The 18424-nt window shown below is 56.1% G+C and overlaps 1 protein-coding gene across 1 annotated transcript in view; it reads left to right on the top strand.

Moving 5' to 3' along the window:
- Positions 1–17186, top strand: part of CASTOR2 (cytosolic arginine sensor for mTORC1 subunit 2) — a 69186-nt gene extending 52000 nt beyond the window's left edge. Inside the window, exons 3-9 of the mRNA XM_017849920.1 lie at positions 2459–2652; positions 2855–2987; positions 3841–3964; positions 5921–6031; positions 7453–7535; positions 10063–10157; positions 10257–17186. Coding sequence (XP_017705409.1) covers positions 2620–2652; positions 2855–2987; positions 3841–3964; positions 5921–6031; positions 7453–7535; positions 10063–10157; positions 10257–10322 — 645 coding nt within the window. The 5' untranslated portion in view covers positions 2459–2619 and the 3' untranslated portion in view covers positions 10323–17186. The remainder of the gene's footprint in view (positions 1–2458; positions 2653–2854; positions 2988–3840; positions 3965–5920; positions 6032–7452; positions 7536–10062; positions 10158–10256) is intronic.
- Positions 17187–18424: the final 1238 nt, after the last annotated feature.

Raw genomic sequence — 18424 nt, 5'->3', positions numbered from 1 at the left:
GCACTTCACCGCCTCGGAGGCTGTATCAGCCACCGCTTCCGCTGGGGAGGACAGAGCCAGGATTGGCCCCTCAGAGCCCGAAACCTGTGCCTTTGATAAGAGATAGGCCTTCCACTGCTCAAGATTGGGGCTGCCTTTTCCCATTTCTGTGCAGCCGTCTGCCTCTCTAGCCACCCACTGGCTGACCACTGATCCTTCTCAGCCAGCAGGACCAATGGGCTCCCTGGGCTGCGGTCACCATGGTGACCAGAGCTGGGCAGGTAGGAACAGCCATGGGCCTCACTCAATTTCCCTCCTCTCAGGCCATCTTGCCTGCCAGCAGAGCCCAGCTCGCCTTTCCCCAGGAATCTTCATCATCACAGCTACCTTAGCTTGCCCATCTCTGAGCCCCTCTCTCCCTTTTTATGTATTTATTTTTTGAGACAGGATCTGGCTCTGTCACCTAGGCTGGAGTGCACTGGTGCGGTCATAGCTCACTGTAGCCTTGACATCCTAGATTCAAGCGGTCCTCCCACCTCAGCCTCCCAAGTAGCTGGGACCACAGGCAAGTGCCACCATGCCTGGCTCATTTATTTTTTATTTATTTTTTTAGAGATGGGGTCTTGCTACGTTGCCCAGGCTGGTGTCAAATTCCTGGCCTCAAGCAATCCTCCTACCTTGACCTCCCAAAGCAGTGGGATTACAAGCATGAGCCACCACCTCCAGCCTCAGCCCCTCTCTTTTTAGCCCCCTGTTTTCTTAGGGACTTGGTACTTTTCATTTGATGCCCAAGACAAGCCTGGGTTTTTGAGTCAGACCTGCACTGGAATCCTGGCTCTGTTATTTCCTAAGTGAACTTAGGCAAATCCCTGAGCCTTCCAGGGTTTCTGGACTGTTGAGTGTACAGTGAGCAAAATAACCCTGCTTTGGCCAGGCGCGGTGGCTTACACCTGTAATCTCAGCACTTTGGGAGGCCGAGGCGGGTGGATCACTTGAGGCCAGGCGTTCGAGACCAGCCGGGCCAACATGGCAAAACCCCCTCTCTACTAAAAATACAAAGATTAGCTGGGCATGGTAGTGGGTGCCTGTAATCCCGGCTGTTCGGGAGGCTGAGGCAGGATAATTGCTTGAACCAGGAGGCAGAGGTTGCAGTGAGCCGAGATAATGCCACTGCACTACAGCCTGGGTGACAGAGTGAGGTTTCTTCTCAAAAAAAAAAAAAGAAAAAAAACCCTGCCTCCTTGTGGGTTGCAGTGTCAGAATCCACCTCCCTGTGCCGTGCCCCCTCCCCACTCAGGGCCTGGAACTGGGTGGGTTTAGGCAGGTGCCCGGTGATGTGTGAAGAGTCCCGTGTGCAGCCTGGGCTCGAGTCTGCGGCTGTGTGTGGACACACACATAGTGTGTGCCTGTGTCCCATGTTCAGGGCTACTCAGGGACTCTGTCTGCAGGACAGGGTGGAAGGGATGGCTCAGACGTTTGGATTCTGGGTTTTCATGAGATAGGTAAGGAGCCTTAGTTGCTGCTGCTCTGGCCTCCCCACGCTGCCAAAGTCAGTGCCAGCCCCCGGGACTTCCAGGCTCTCAGGAGGAACATGGGTGACAGTCACTGCCCCCCATGATGCAGCATCTTCGGGGGCCCTCCTGGAGCTGCCTGTTCTTCCAGAGAAGCCCAACGTGCAGGGCTGGCTGAAGCGGGAAGAGAAACCCCAAAGCCCCACCCAGCCTTCTCCTGGCCTCATCTCCACCCAGAGCCTCCCTGGGAGGTCTCCAGGAACCCAGTTTGAAAGCCAGTTGCATGTGGGACACTGGGCGTGATGACAGCACCAGACCCACAAAAGGGGTGTAAGAACTAAAGATAAAGGCATTACCCACTACTGACGCCATCATTTTATGGCTGAGGAAACTGAGGCTCGGCTCAGATCAACCACTTGCCCACGTGGCTCCCGCTCTGCCAAGCTGCCTGGGATGTCCTGCGTCATCTGAGGGCCTTCCCTACCCAGTCCTCCCAGGAAGCAGCCTTTGATTCAGATCCCATCGTGTTGAAGGCCAGGCACAGTGGCTGACGCCTGTAATCCTAGCGCTTTGGGAGGCCAAGGCAGGAGGATCCCTTGAGATCAGGAGTTCGAGACCAGCCTGGCCAACATGGGAAACTGCCATCTCTACTAAAAATACCAAAATTAGCTGGGTGTGATGCTGCATACCTGTAATCTCCGCTACTCAAGAATCACTTGAACCCAGGAGGTGGAGGTTGCAGTGACCCAAGATTGTGCCACTCCAGGCACTCCAGCCTAGCAACAGAACAAGACTCTGTCTCAAAAAAAAAAAAAAAAAAAAGTCCCATCCTGTTGGAAAGTGAGGCAAGGCACAAGGTGGAGCTGGCCCCAGAGCCTCACTCCTAACCTCTCTGGCCTGCCTTGCCCTGCCCTTGGGACAGCTGGAACCCCAGCAGTCATAGGGCTGCCTTCCGTGTCTCCCTCCAGAGCTGCCCTCCTCGGAGCACCTGAGTGTGGCGGATGCCACCTGGCTGGCCCTGAACGTGGTGTCCGGCGGTGGCAGCTTCTCCAGCTCCCAGCCCATCGGCGTGACCAAGATCGCCAAGTCAGTCATCGCCCCACTGGCCGACCAGAACATCTCCGTGTTCATGCTGTCCACGTATCAGACAGACTTCATCCTGGTGAGCCGACCATCACAGGCACACCTTACACACTCACTCCCGCCTCTCACACACACACTCATTCCCATCTCCCACCCCTTGCAGCCTCGCCCTTCCATGCTACTCCAGGGTGGGGGCAGAGTCTCAGGGTGAAAGGCCGGTGCCCCAGGCCCACATCCCCCAGGGCCACCAGGCACACACGGCCTCAACTTCTTGCCCCTAGGTGCGTGAGCGGGACCTGCCCTTTGTCACCCACACGTTGTCATCAGAGTTCACCATCCTGCGGGTCGTCAACGGCGAGACCGTGGCAGCCGAGAACCTTGGCATCACCAATGGCTTCGTGAAGCCCAAGTTGGGTGAGCTGGGGGCAGGGGTTTGTGCAGGAGAAACCTCACGAAGTTACCAGACCCAGCCGCAGACCAGCCTTGCTCTCAGCACAGGCTTCTGCCCACTGAGCGTGAATGGAGTGCCAGGCAGAACGGGATGCAAAGGGCCTGGCGCAGTGGCTCATGCCTATAATCCCAGCACTTTGGGAGGCCGAGGCAGGCAGATCATCTGAGGTCAGGAGTTCAAGACCAGCCTGACCAACATGGAGAGACCCGTCTCTACTAAAAATACAAAATTAGCCGGGTATGGTGGTGCATGCCTGTAATTCCAGCTACTGAGGAGGCCGAGGCAGGAGAATCGCTTGAACCCAGGAGGCGGAGGTTGCGGTGAGCCGAGAACGTGCCATTGCACTCCAGTCTGGGCAACAAGAGCAAGACTCCATCTCAAAAAAAAAAAAAAAAAATGTGATGCAAAGGTCCTAGGCAGGCCCTGCTGCCATGTCTAGCAAGGGTGGTGGACGTGCACGCAGACAGCAATGGCCAGAGGCCACTCCTGCTGCAGCCCAGGCGTCAGGGTGGGTTTTTCTGGGCAGGGACTGTGGTGCTGAAGCCTGGAACACAGATAGGAACGGAGCCAGGTGGTGCTGGTTGGGAAGGGCATCCCAGACAGCCAGCATAGCATGTGCAAAGGCCCGTGGGCCTGAGGGTGAGATGGAGAATGAGGACAGTGGTAATTGGTGGTAGAGGCTGGAGAAGCAGCAGTGACTAAGTCTCTCGGGGCTTGCGACTGAGCCCTCCCCAGCCCTCTTCCCAGGCCTTGCACCCACCCAAGCTGCTGCTTTCAGTCCCAGCCTCAGTGCCTGATATCTTTGTGCTCTTACAGTCCAGAGGCCGGTCATCCACCCACTGTCCAGCCCAAGCAACAGGTTCTGTGTCACCAGCCTGGACCCCGACACGCTGCCTGCTGTTGCCACACTCCTCATGGATGTCATGTTCTACTCCAATGGGTAGGGCCGCCTTGGGCATGAGAGGCCGCAGGGTGGGCCAGGGGAGACACGGCTCCGCCTAGGAGTCTTAGTCTGAGAGGGGAGGCTTTGCCAGGAGCTCATCTGAGGGAAGAGATACAGCCCTGCCTCAGAGCTAGTCTGAGCGGGGAAACACGGACGACTCACCCTGGAGCTAGTCTGAGTAGGAAGGCAAGGACCCAGCCCAGAGCTAGTCTGATGGGGGAGACAAAGACCCGCCCCACAGCCAGTCCGAGGCAGGGGACAAAGACCCGCCCCACAGCTAGTCCAATGCGGGGGACAAGAACCGCCCCAGAGCTAGTCCGCAGCTAGTCCGAGGCGGGGGACAAAGATCCACCCCAGAGCTAGTCTGAGGTGGGGGGGGGGACGATGATCTGCCCCAGAGCTAGTCTGAGGGGGGGACAAAGATCTGCCCCAGAGCTAGTCTGAGAGGGGGACAAAGATCCGCCCCAGAGCTAGTCTGAGGGGGGAGACAAAGATCCGTCCCGCAGCTAGTCCGAGACGGGGGACAAAGACCCGCCCCAGAGTTAGTCTAAAGGGGGAGACAAAGACCCACCCCGGAACTAGTCTGAGCGGGGAGACACGGACCCACCCAGAAGCTAGTCTGAGGTGAGAGAGACAGACCTGCCCCAGAGCTAGTCTGAGGGGGGAGACATGGACCTGCCCCAGAGCTAATCTAAGGGGGGAGACAGACCTGCCCCGGAGCTAGTCTGAGGGGGAGACAGACCTGCCTTGGAGCTAGTCTGAGGGGGAGACAGACCTGCCCCGGAGCTAGTCTGAGGTGGGAGACAGACCTGCCCTGGAGCTAGTCTGAGGTGGGAGACAGACCTGCCCTGGAGCTAGTCTGAGGTGGGAGACAGACCTGCCCCGGAGCTAGTCTGAGGGGGAGACAGACCTGCCTTGGAGCTAGTCAGAGGGGGGAGACAGACCTGCCCCGGAGCTAGTCTGAGGTGGGAGACAGACCTGCCCCGGAGCTAGTCTGAGGTGGGAGACAGACCTGCCCCGGAGCTAGTCTGAGGTGGGAGACAGACCTGCCCCGGAGCTAGTCTGAGGGGGGAGACAGACCTGCCCCGGAGCTAGTCTGAGGGGGGAGACAGACCTGCCCCGGAGCTAGTCTGAGGGGGGAGACAGACCTGCCCCGGAGCTAGTCTGAGGGGGGAGACAGACCTGCCCCGGAGCTAGTCTGAGGTGGGAGACAGACCTGCCCCGGAGCTAGTCTGAGGGGGAGACAGACCTGCCCCGGAGCTAGTCTGAGGGGGAGACAGACCTGCCCCGGAGCTAGTCTGAGGGGAGACAGACCTGCCCTGGAGCTAGTCTGAGGGGGGAGACAGACCTGCCTTGGAACTAGTCTGAGGGGGGAGACACGGACCTGCCTGAGGCTGAGGAGGAGACACAGCTCTACCTAAAAGCCCCAGTCTGAGGGGGGAGACATCCTACCCTGGGAACCCCAAAATTTGGTGAAGCCCCAAAGACACACTGGGAGCTGTAACCAACTCCCCAGTCCCCACTGAGCTCCAAGGACAGGCCCAGTCTGCTGAGGAGCTGAGAGCTCAGATTGTTTCATTTGGTGAACAGCAGACATTGTGTCACTCCCCCGCGGGTGTTGTAAAGTTGAGGCCAACACGAGGTGGGGCGGGCCGGGGTCCAGCATGCTGACAGCCACCACAGCCTGTGCTCTGAGATGCGGGCAGACCTGGGAAGGGGCCCTTGTAGCCTGCGTGGGGGGCCAGCCGGGCCTCCAGCACTGCAAGGTGGAGCACCCGCCTCTGTGAATGCCATGAAATCATCCCCGTTGCATAGCAAGCAGGATGAGAAGGACGCTGACCCAGGGTCACCCAGGTGGCATCAAAGCCTGGGCAGGGCCCAGCTTCCCTGGGCTGGTGTGAATGTGCAGGGGCCACAGGGGCCCCATCCTTACCAGCTGTCCCCGGTCCCCAGAGTGAAGGACCCCATGGCCACCGGGGATGACTGTGACCACATCCGCTTCTTCTCCTTCTCCCTCATCGAGGGCTACATCTCCCTGGTGATGGACGTGCAGACACAGCAGAGGTGAGCCAGGCCCTGGGGTGAACGTTCAACCCAGGGTGGGCCCCAGGATCTGGGAGGACTATGTGAGGGCACATCACCCACTTTGTCTTTTTTCTTTTTTTTTTTTTGAGACGAGGTCTCGCTCTCTCGTCCAGGCTGGGGTGCAGTGGTGCAATCTCGGCTCACCACAACCTCTACCTCTCAGGTTCAAGCAATTCTGCTGCCTCAGCTGAGATTACAGGCACGTACCACCATGCCCAGCTAATTTTTGTATTTTTAGTAGAGACAGGGTTTTGCCACGTTGGCCAGGTTGGTCTCGAACTCTGGACCTCAGGCGATCCGCCCGCCTCAGCCTCCCAAAGTGCTGGGATTACAGGTGTGATTTTTTTTATTTTTATTTTTGTTGAGACAGGATCTTGCTCTGTCACCCATGCTGGAGTGCAGTGGTGCAATCGTAGCTCACTGCAACCTCTGTCTCCCGAGTTCAAGCAATCCGCATGCTTTAGCCTTCTGAATAGCTGGGGCTACAGTTGCCTGCCACCACACCTGGCTAATTTTTGTATTTTTATTTATTTTTTGGAGACGGAGTCTCACCCTGTCTCCAAGGCTGGAGTGCAGTGGCGTGATCTGGGCTCACTACAACCTCTGTCTCCCAGGTTCAAGTGATTCTCCTGCCTCAGCCTCTGAGTCGCTGGGATTACAGGCGCACACCACCATACCCTATTTTTTTTTTATTTTTTCTAGAGGCAGGGTTTTACCATGTTGGCCAGGCTGGCCGTGAACTCCTGACCTCAAGTGATTCACCCACTTCAGCCTCCCAGAGTGCTGAGATTACTGGTGTGAGCCACCGCGCCTGGCCGGGTTTTGTATTTTTAGTAGAAATGGGGCTTCGCCATGTTGACCAGTCTGGTCTCGAACTTCTGACCGCAAGTGATCTGCCAGCCTCGGCCTCCCAAAGTGCTGGGATTACAGGCGTGAGCCACCGCACCCGGCCACTTTGTCTCTAATAAACCCTCACCACGGCCCTTCATCATAAGTGAACTGGCCCCCCAGCTCAGAGAGGTGCAGCGGTTGTCCGAGGTCTACTCTGGGGTGGTGGCAAAGTGGGGATTTGAACCGCAGCCCCGGTGCTATTTCTCCCTCAGCTTCTGCTCTGGACCTGGGAAGAGGTGTCTAGACCAGCCTTAGCAAGGGTTTGGTCTTGTTCCAAAGCCCAGCCTGACATCACCCTCCCCATCTGCCTCCCGGCAAGACGAGGAGGCTGCAGGCCGAATGGGTCCAGGGTGTCTGGCAGGGCTTGTCTTTGGGGGGTCCTGAGCTCTGCCCAACCCGCCCACCTGCCTGGCCAGCCCCATGCCTCGCCCTGGCTGGTGCACCAGCACGCCAAGGAGGGAGCGCAATTTACATCAGCCTCGGGGATTCTTCTCTCGATCCTTTCGAAGGTTTCCTAGTAACTTGCTGTTCACAAGCGCATCCGGAGAGCTCTGGAAGATGGTCCGGATTGGAGGACAGCCCCTGGGGTTTGGTGAGTCCTGGGGGTATTGCACGGGGGATTGAGGGGAGCTGGCACTGCTGAGCTCACTCACATACATTGTCCGCGGTGACTCAGCCCCTGCTGGGGGGTACAGATGGGGAGACTGAGACTTGGGGAGCCTGAAGTTTCTGTTGCTCCCCAGGGTGCGGCAGGTGTACACAGGCCTCTTGGGGACGGGGGGGAGCAGGCTTCAATCAGAGCGCTTTTATTTTGCCCCCTCTTGAAAATTAATGTGTTGCTTATTATTAGAAAATTAAACAACTGGGCACGGTGGCTCATGCTTGTAATCCCAGCACTTTGGGAGGCCGAGGTGGAAGGATCCATTGAGCCCAGGAGTTCTATACCAGCCTGGGAAACAGCGAGGCCCTGTCTCTACCAAAAGTTTTAAAATTAGCTGGGCATGGTGGCCGGCGCCTGTAATCCCAGCTACTCAGGAGGCTGAGGCAGGAGAATTACTTGAGCCCAAGAGTTCAAGGCTGCAGTGAGCCATGATCATGCCATTGTACTCCAACCTGGGCGACAGAGCAAATCTTTGTCTCTGAAAATTAAAGAGGCCGGGCGAGGTGGCTCGTGCCTGTAATCCCAGCTCTTTGGGAGACCGAGGCAGGTGGATCACCTGAGGTCAGAAGTATGAGACCAGCCTGGCCAACATGATGAAACCCCGTGTCTACTGATAATACAAAAAATTAGTCAGGCATGCTGGCGTGCGCCTGTAATCCTAGCTACTCAGGAGGCTGAGACAGGAGTATTGCAGGAACCCAGGAGGTGGAGATTGCAGTGAGCCAAGATCATGCCATTGCACTTCAGCAAGTCTCTGTCTCAAAAAAAAAAAATAAATTAAATTTAAAAAAGAATAAATTGGGGCTGTGATAAAATTAAAGAGAAAAAAAAAATCACTACTTAGTGTCACAGCTCAAAGATAATAGCTGCTGGCAACTTTTTAATGTGTTTTCTTCACATAAATACATGTAATTGTCAGACATCTCCCAGAGAGTCTGACACCCACCACTTTACCCCTAAATGCCTCACGTTTTCTATCCTGGGAAGAAGCACTTTCTCCTGTATAACCACAATGACAGGATTCCACAGGAGAAAATTGTCAGTCATTCCCTCAGACTCAGTCTTTCCTCTGTTTCCACAGTTGTCCAGACAGTGTCTTTGGTGGATAGCATTTTTTTTTTTTTTTTTTTTTTTTTTTTTTTTTTTTTTGTTTGAGACGGAGTCTCGCTCTGTCGCGGCCCAGGCTGGAGCGCAGTGGCCGGATCTCAGCTCACTGCAAGCTCCGCCTCCTGGGTTTACGCCATTCTCCTGCCTCAGCCTCCCTAGTAGCTGGGACTACAGGCGCCCGCCACCACGCCCAGCTAGGTTTTTTTTTTTTTGGTATTTTTTTTTAGTAGAGATGGGGTTTCACCGTGTTGGCCAGGATGGTCTCGATCTCTTGACCTCATGATCTGCCCGTCTCGGCCTCCCAAAGTGCTGGGATTACAGGCTTGAGCCACCGCGCCCGGCCTGCTTTTTTTTTCTTTTTGAGACAGGATCTTGCTCTGTCACCCAGGCTGAAGTGCAATAGCACAATCTTGGCTCACTGCAGTCTTTGCCTCCCGGGTTCAAGTGGTTCTGCTGCCTCAGCCTCCCTAGTTGCTGGGACTATAAGCATGCACCACCACACCCGGCAAATTTTTGTATTTTTAGTAGAGATGGGATTTCACTATGTTGGCCAGGCTGGTCTCGAACTCCTGACCTCAGGTGATCCGCCCGCTTCAGCCTCCCAGAGTGCTGGGATTACAGGCATGAGCCACCACGCCCAGCCAAGGTGCTACACTTTTAAACAGCCAGATCTCATGAGAACTTACTGTCACAAGAACAGTACCAAGAGGATGATGCTAAACCATTCATGAGCAATCCACCCCCATAATCCAGTCACCTCGCACCAGGCCCCACCTCCAGCACTTCAGATTACAATTGGAGGATTTGGGCAGAAACACAAAGCCAAACTATGTCACTGGCCAGCAACCAGAGAAGACTCTTGGATGGGGGACATCTGGGTTAAGCCTTCAAGAGGGATGGGGATGGCAAGTGGGAGGCCGGGCGCGGTGCCTCATGCTTGTAATTCCAGCACTTTGGGAAGTTGAGGTGGATGGATCACTTAAGGTCAGGAGTTCGAGACCAGCCCGGCCACCATGGTGAAACCCCATCTCTACTAAAAATACAAACAAAATTAGCTGGGCGTGGTGGTGCACGCCTATAATCCCAGCTACTTGAGAGGCTGAGGCACGAGGATTGCTTGAACTCAGGAGGCAGAGGTTGTACTGAGGTGAGCTCACGCCAGTGCACTCCAGCCTGGGTGATGGAGCAAGACGGTGTCTCAAAAAAAAATAAAAGGGATGGCAGATGAGAATCTCTAGGAGGATGGTGGGTGCAGGGTAGGCATTGCCCACTGAGGGTAGAGGCTGAAGAGCCACATAGGCAAGGGTAGCCAGGTTACACAGAGGCTAAGGACGGTCTCCCCTATCCCTAGATGAGTGTGGCATCGTGGCCCAGATCTCGGAGCCCTTGGCCGCTGCGGACATCCCAGCCTACTACATCAGTACTTTCAAGTTTGATCATGCACTTGTGAGTGTCCAGACCCAGCCCCCTCCAGGGCAGGGCCGGGGTGGGGAAGCGGGTTCCTGGGCTCACAGGCAGGCATCTGCCTCCTCTCCCCCCGCACAGGTCCCAGAAGAGAACATCAATGGTGTCATCAGTGCCCTGAAGGTCAGCCAAGCAGAGAAGCACTAGAAGGACCTCTTCTGCTCCTCCCTGCCACCGCCCAGGCCCAGCCCTAACCCCGAAGATTGATCTTGCAGTATTTCTCTACAGACTGGAAAATCGGCCTGGGGACCCTGAGAAAGGGGCATCTCCGGGAGACTCTGTCGATTGCCAATCCCTCCAGGCCAGGGGCCCACACCGAGGCCTCCCCATGCCCTCCTGCCTTCCCGGAGCCCCCCGGGCCCTCCAGAGGACGACCTTTCTCTTCCCCACCTCCCCACCCCAGAAAATGCTTTCGGAGGCCCAGGGAGCTTGTGAGCTGATGCGCCTTTTCATCTGGCCTCACCCATGGCCAGGAGCAGATGCCGAGGGAAGCCGGTCCCTCCTCCGAGACACCGGCGTGCCAGCTGTCATGTCACCTTGCAGGGCTGGAGCTGGCAGGGTGGGGCCGAGTTTGGGGCGCCCGGGAGGGTTTGGGGGTGAGTACTGGGGTCACTGGTCTCTGCTTCCATCAGCTCAGGGCTGGTTCCCTCAGAATGGAGGCCAGCGCGGCCCCCTCAGGTCATCGGGGCTGGTGAGGCTCAGACAGGAGCCCAGGTGGGATCCTCGAGCTGGGAAGGACCCAGACTCCCCCTGTACCTCGCCTGCCAACCACAGGGCCTGGGCCCGACTCCCAGCAAGACTGCCAAGAGGGCCCTGTCCAGACCCTCCCCCACAAGCACCCAGTCCTTGGGGGGAGGAGGGAGGGTCCCAGGAGACCCACCAGCCTGGAGCACCAGCTCCTGTCCCCTCGGCTCTTCCTGGACCAGACTTGGGCAGGTGGGGCCTCAGTTTCCCCCAGCAGGGACATCCCTGGCTTTCCGGGCCTGGGGTCTCTTAGGTGGTGTCCCACCTCCCCAACAGACAACTAGACCAGCATAGGACTCCCCGCCGTCCTCCTCCCTCGCGTGCCCCCAACTCACCTGCCTGCCCGCCCGCCCCTCGGTTGGGGGCTGTGGCATTCATGAGTACTTGACCCAGGAGGCAGCTTAACTGAGCCTTAATAGAGAAAACCATACTTTGTTTTAGTTTTTTATTTAATGTATTTGCACCCAGGCTGCTGTTGGCGGTAGTTTCTGTTTGGCCAGGATAGGACCTATTTGAGTTCTGTCAAGGGGGCCTGGAGGCTCCGTGTCACTAGGCTGGTGGTCTGTGGCTCCAGGGACAGGCATAGGAGTGGGGAGATGTCACAGGAGCCTTGGCCCTGTCTTCTGAAGGGAAGCTGGGAGCAGAGATTTGTTGCAAGACGCTGGAGCCGCTGGCAGCCCACATAGGACCCCCCCAACCAGCTGTGGTTCTGTCTGAGCACCGGAAGGGGTGAGGGAACCCGAGGGCCATGGGGAGGTGGACAGCCGGATGGCAGGCCAGCTCAGTGTTCATGTCCAGGAGGCATGGGGTTAGCCAGGGTGTCCCTTCCAGTGGGGTGGTTTTCTGGATGAGGAGGACCAAGGGCCCCTGTGGCTTTAGCTCTGGCAGTTGAATTGTGCTTTTTTTTTTTTTTGAGATGGGAGTCTTGCTGTGTCGCCCAGGCTGGAGTGCAGTGGCACAATCTTGGCTCACTGCAACCTCCTTCTCCCAGGTTCAAGTGATTCTTCTGCCTCAGCCTCCCGAGTAGCTGGAATTACAGGCATGTGCCACCACACCTGGCTAGTTATTGTGTTTTTAATACAGACAGGGTTTTGTCACATTGCTCAGGCTGGTCTTGAACTCCTGAGCTCAAATGATCCACCCACCTCGGCCTCCCAAAATGCTGGGATTACAGACGTGAGCCACTGCACCCAGCCAAGTTGTGCTGTTTCTGAGGTCGGAGGAGATGGGATATTTTCTAGTCCTGGCAAAGTGCTCCCTGCTGCTCTGAGCTGAGTGGGACCCTTTGTGCCCTGGAAGCCTACCAGATAGAGAAGCTGTTCTTTAAGATCCTTGTGGGTGTTCGGGACCCACCACATGAATTAGAAACCAACTTTTTTTTTTTTTTTAAAGTTAATTCGTTTTGCACAAAACTCCATAACAAAACTCGTACATTACTGGTCCCAAAAGGGAGGCGGCTGAGTGGGGCAGGGCTGTGGTGAAAGCCCTGAGTCCCCTTTCTGACCTTGCAAGGCCTTGATTTTCCTTTCTGTCATTTACCCCTGACGGTGTCATTTCTCTGCCTTTCCTTCCTGCCGTGCAAGTGTGTCGGCCCCGTGACCCCCGAGTCGTGTGTCCCCTAGACTTCCTAGGACGTATCTATTGTACACACCTATAAATACTGTGTTTTATGTTGATAGAGATATATACTGTAAATAGCATATATACTTGAGCAATATATATGTTAATATATACTGTGTGCGCAGTCCGTGGACACAGCTCCCTGCTGTGTGTGCACACGTGTGTGGGCGTGATGGCCTCCACCCCGCGCCGTCTGCCATGCACGTGGGCACGTGAGCCACCATATATTTTTAATTCAAGTATATAGGCAATACGATTATTACAGAAGCCGACGGGTTCCCTCAGACCTGACTGGAGAGAACAAAGCCAGCAGCTCAAAGAGCCTGCGACACGGGACGTGGGATGGGTGCTGAGAGCCCGCTGTGGCGTGGGTCATGCCTCCCGCAGCCCGCTTTCCCCAGCCAAGGTCCCTGGGTACCCTTGTTTTATTTGGGGGGACGTTGATCCCATGGGAGGAGTATTTGGAATTTCTTGCTTTTAATCAGAATACCCCCTCTCCCCTGCCCCCCACCAGTGGCCTCACCCTGAAGACCTGGGCCTACTGAATGGGCCACACGCTGCCTGCATCCCGCCTCCGTGGGTGGCAGTTTTTACACAGGTGGCTTATCTGTTTTTTTGTTGTTTTTTGTAACCTGCAAGCTTAGAAATCTCAGGTTCTGCTCCCGGGGCTCCTCCTCGGGACTGGCCTCATGTAATGGAGAAAAGCACGCATGTCGGGGCGCGCCATGGCCAGGGTATGGCTCTCTGCCCTGGCTGGCTCTGCAGGGGTGGTCCCTGCTCCAGCCCGATCCACGGGAGCTGCCCCCCGGGGACCCCGCTCCTCGGTCACAGGGGGCCGCTTTAGTTTTCCCGTCCGCATCCTGCTCATGTAAAGCTTGGTTGATCTTCTCGGCGTTCTGTGTGTAGTGTAGTTTTGGTTTGGTCTCCACAGCTCTTTGCGAGTGGGGCGTGAGTGTGATTTTTCCTAGGCAGGGGCCGTCTGCCCTTGTCCCCCAGCCATCTCCTGGTCTGCTGGGTGGGAGCATCTCTCCAGGCCCCAGACCCTAGTTGGAGGTGGGTGTGTTTCTCAGAGGGGCTCCATCCGCAGTTGCATGGAACCCTGTACCTATTTGCTGTCCATCCCTCGGAGGTAATCAAGAGGAGTGGGCCCGTTATCTTGGTGCTGGCGGATGGGGCAGGTGCCTGGCGGGGAGGAAGAGGGCTTTCCATCCATGATGTGGATTTTTTTGTTTGTTTTGTTTCTGAGATGGAGTCTTGCTCTGTCGCCCAGGCTGGAGTGCAGGGGCACGATCTCAGCTCACTGCAGCAACCTCCACCTCCTGGGTTCAAGCGAGTCTCCTGCATCAGCCTCCCGAGTAGCTGGGAATACAGGCGCCTGCCACCACGCCCGGCTCATTTTTGTATTTTTAGTAGAGACGGGGTTTCACCATGTTGGCCAGGCTGGTCTTGAACTCCTGATCTCAAGTGATCCGCCCACCTCGGCCTCCCAAAGTGCTGGGATTACAGGCGTGAGACACCGTGCCTGGCCTCGTGGAATTTCTAGGGGCAAGCAGGTGACCCTGGGGCTGCCACTTGGGCTCCTGGAGTGTGTGTCTTGGCCCCTATGTGGTTCTCCAGTAGGAAGAGCTCAGACAGTCTCAACCCCACCCTCTTCCCTTGCTGCACATGGAGTACCAGTGGGAACTGAAGGATGGGGAGGAACAGAGTAGTGACCACCCCCTCCCTGCCACCGATAAGTTCTGCCTCGTTGTGGGGCTCCCCTGGTTTCCAAGACACCCCTTTTTCCCTCATTCCCTCATCCTGATCCAGCAAAGATCTGGGCATTGCTGACTCTGCACCTCCTTCCTCCATGGGCATCTCTAGGACCGCCCCCCTTCAAGGGGCACTGCCCATGCCACTGTCCTCAGCCCAGGGCATGCATCCGAGCTGGAGAGGTTTGCAGGCCTGACCCCGGTAGCCTCCCATCCCCAAGACTCAGAGGCGGGGGCCCAGAGCCTCACTCCAAACCACCAGCATTCTCACCTCCAGGCACCAGGCTGTTGGTAGGAAAGGAAGGAGCTGGGAGATCAGAGGCTCCCAGTGTAGCCTCCGGAAGCAGCAGCATAGCCACAGTGACATTTGTTTAGCAGGAGGAGGCTTGGTCTGGAGGGGCTTGCCCCTCTGAGGTGACAGAGGATGCCCTGGAGGTCAGGAGAGAAGACTGGGAAGACAGGTAGGGCCAGGCCCCTGTCAAAGCCCAAGGCACTATTTGCCTGGTGATCTTCAAAGGTGAACCCCAACCCCCTCCCACCAGCCCCCTCCTCCTGGCCACATTTTCCAGGGATGCCCTGGGGAGTCCTAAGGCCACCCTGGGCCCCTTTCTGAGCCTTGAGATCTGGATGTGGGGACAACCAGGGCTTTTCCCAGCCCCAGCTAAGAGAGGGGGCTTTAAGGCAAGAGCACCCCAGCCCTGCAATGGGCGGGGGGGGGGGGTGTCTTTTTTTTTTTTTATTTTTTTGAGACGGAGTCTCACCCTGTCACCTAGGCTGGAATGCAATGGCGCGATCTCAGCTCGCTGCAACCTCTGCTTTCCAGGTTCAAGCGATTCTCCTGCCTCAGCCTCCCAGGTAGCTGGGATTACAGGCACCTGCCACCACGCTTGGCTAATTTTTGTATTTTTAGTAGAGATGGGGTTTCGCCGTTGGCCAGGCTGGTCTCGAACTCCTGACCTCAGGTGATCCATCCACCTTGGCCTCCCAAAGTGCTGGGATTACAGGTGTGAGCCACCGCGCCCAGCCAATGGGATTTTTCACACTACTTTCTGAGTGAAGCACTTTGCATGGGGATGGGAAGAAGCACCCCCAACCTTCTAACCCGCTCCGAGCAGGCCTGGAGCAGTGGAGACAGTGAATGGTGTAATAGGCAGAGCCTGAGTGAGGCCGGTGGGCTTCTCCAACAGAGAAAATACATTGGCTTTGGGTACCATGCTGAGGGAGGGGGTTAGGCCTGGCGGGGGCCCATTCAAAGGAGGCCAGGCCTGGTGGCTCAGGACTGTCATCCCAGCATTTTGGGAAGCCAAGGCAGGAAGAGAGCTTGAGGCCAGGAGTTCAAGACCAACCTGGTCAACATAGCAAGACCCTGCCTCTACAAAAAATAACAAGAGGCCCCAGGGAAGGAAGCCAGCCAGGTGCAGCCTGGAGCAGAGGCAGGAGCCTGAGGCCTGAGCCCTGGCATCCGGGGGCAGCCTGGTGGCCGAGAGCTTGTGGCTGTCGCTACAAAGGAAGAGGAGCTATGGAAATTGGAAGTGCAGGGCGGCCTGTGTGCTAGGAGTGGGGACACAGTTCTGGGTGGTTTGTGCACACGCGTGTGCATGTACGTGTGAGCGCGGATGTGTTCCTATGCATTTAGAGTGTGTGCGTGCACGCGTGCCGAGCCCACACCTGAGATAATGGGACTGGCTCTTGGAGTTCCTTGAGTTCTCAGTAGCAGTCTTGCTTTCGGGCCTCGAGTGCAGAAATTAGGTGAGTGAGGTTAGGACTCGAATGCAGGCCCTGGCTCCAGGGGAGAGGGTGGGGCATCTCTGGTAGGATGGCCTCACCCCACTTGTCAGAACTACTCTGGAGGGGGGCAAAGGTATCAGGAACAGTTTGAGCAGTTCTGGCTCAGGGTCATTCATGAGGTTGCTATTGTCCGAAATCTTAGCTAAGGATTGGAGGATGCACTTCTGAGTCAGGCCTGGCTGAACGCAGGAGGCCTCAGTCCTTCCCCATGTCGGCCAACCCACGGGGCTGCTTGAGTGTCCCCACAATATGGCGCTCGGCTTCCCCCACAGCAAGAGATTCAAAGGCCCAGGGTAGAAGCCGAAGTGTTATTTTTATCCCTAGCCTCAGAATTCACACGTTGTTTCCTCCACCATGCTCTGGTGTGATACAGCCCAGCTCTGACTTGAAGGGACTGGGGCTGCCCGTGCCGACTCTCCAAAGGTCCATCCTGAAGATGGTGTTCACAGGGAGAGTTTTTGGGGTTCGGCGCTCCCTCATCTACTGGGGCTCATTCTGGAAGAAGGACCAGAAGAATTGGAGACCCCCGCCCCTCACCCAACTTTGGAGGTGGCAGAGTGAACAGCAGACCAAGTTCAGGTCCCAAGACAGGCCAAGGCCAATGCGGTTTCCCTTCCACTGCCTCAGTTTACCTGTATTCAGAAGACGGTCCAGGAGGAGTTGAGCAGAGTTCCCTCTAAAGGAGTAGGGAGCTGATAACAGTCCCAAGCCCTCCTCTTTCTCTATGCCAAAATCATTTCCGTTATCCTGAGATGGGGTGATTGGATGAATGGTGTACTGAGGGACCTCTGCCCTGCCCAGAGCCCCCCATCGTAGTGGGGACAGGGGACTTCCTGCCCACGGCCCCCTCCAGCCCTCACCTGGCTTGCCCGGGTCACCAGCAGCTGCAGCGGCGTTTTGTCAGTCCCAAGATCTGGGTGAAGGGGAGAACCCACCATCTTATCCCTACCCGCCGGGGCCCTCAAGCTTATTTTCTTGTTGAAGAAACACAAAACCCTCGAGATTCATGTACTGTATGTTGGAGAGAAAAAAAATTACCTAATGTTCCCCCCAAAAAGACAGTATATTTTGTACTTTGTAAAGTGTTAATTAAAATGAAAAGAAAAAAAAAAAAAAAAAAAAAACGATGCTGGCTGGTGGCTGTCTGGTTTTTTGCTGATGTAGCCAGAACCTGGTCTCAACTTTCTCCTCCACACTAGTCGGGGGAACACAGACCAGGGGCTAGAGGTGGGTAGAAAAACATGCAGAATCTGAGGAAGGGCCCCCAGAGCCAGAGGGTTGTATTAGTTACCTGAGCTGCATAACAAATTGTCCCCAAACTTAACAGCTTAATATGATCATTGTTTATGGATCACATTTTCTGTGGGTCAGGAATTCAGGAAGTTTGGCTGAGCGATTCTGGCTCAGAGTCACTCATGAGGTTGCCGTTGTCTGAAATCTTAGCTAAGGACTGAAGGATGCACTTTTAAGTTAGGCCTGGCTGTAGGCAGGAGGCCTCAGTCCTTCCCCACGTGGGCCAACCCACGGGGCTGCTTGAGTGTCCTCACAATATGGCGCCTGGCTTCCCCCAGAGCAAGAGATGCAAGGGTCCAGGTTAGAAACCAAAGTGTTATTTTTATTCCTAGCCACAGAATTAACACACCATTGCCTCCATCATGCTCTGGTGTGATACACCCCAGCTCTGATTTGACATGGGAGGGAACTACGTAAGTGGGTAGAAACCAGGAGGTAAAGATGACTGGGGGCCATCTCGGAGACCAACTACTATGCCCAGCATCTCCACCCAGACCTTGGGCAGAGGCAGGCCTGGGAGTTGGGGACAGTGCGGGGAAGAAGTTGGACAGGGCCTTTCTGATGGTAGGGGAAGGTCAGGGGCTGGTTGCCCAGCCGAAGAGTCTCTGACCCAAACCTGGAGCCCTGCCATGGACATCACAACAACAGGTAAGTTCCAGAAGCCCAGGAGCTGATACCTCCAGATTAGATACCCTGCGGGCAGGAGAGGGGGCACCATGCTTCTGGCTCCTGCCCTCTTGGTAGGCGGGGCACTGGGGCTGTGCCAGCAAGAAAAGATGGGCTTGAGACCAGCAGGTTCTAGACCTGACACCCTTCCCCTTCTCCTCTCTGAGATTTTCCATGGTGGGTAGCTATGAGCAGGGCAGTGCTGAAGACCCATACCTGCCCTAGGCCCCATCAGCGCCCGCCCCAGCCCTGCCTCACCACTGGCCACAGGAACAGAACCTGGAGACCATAGTGAAAATGGAATCTGAATATTCTTCCATCACCCCGAGCCCAGGAGAGTTCTAGCTGCTGGGAAAGTTTTATGCCTGGGGTCTGAAGACAAGTCCT

This window comes from Rhinopithecus bieti, unplaced genomic scaffold, assembly GCF_001698545.2.
Source record: "Rhinopithecus bieti isolate Rb0 unplaced genomic scaffold, ASM169854v2 scaffold_31823, whole genome shotgun sequence".
NCBI classification, from domain to species: domain Eukaryota; kingdom Metazoa; phylum Chordata; class Mammalia; order Primates; family Cercopithecidae; genus Rhinopithecus; species Rhinopithecus bieti.
This window is presented reverse-complemented; position numbering and strand designations above follow the sequence as displayed.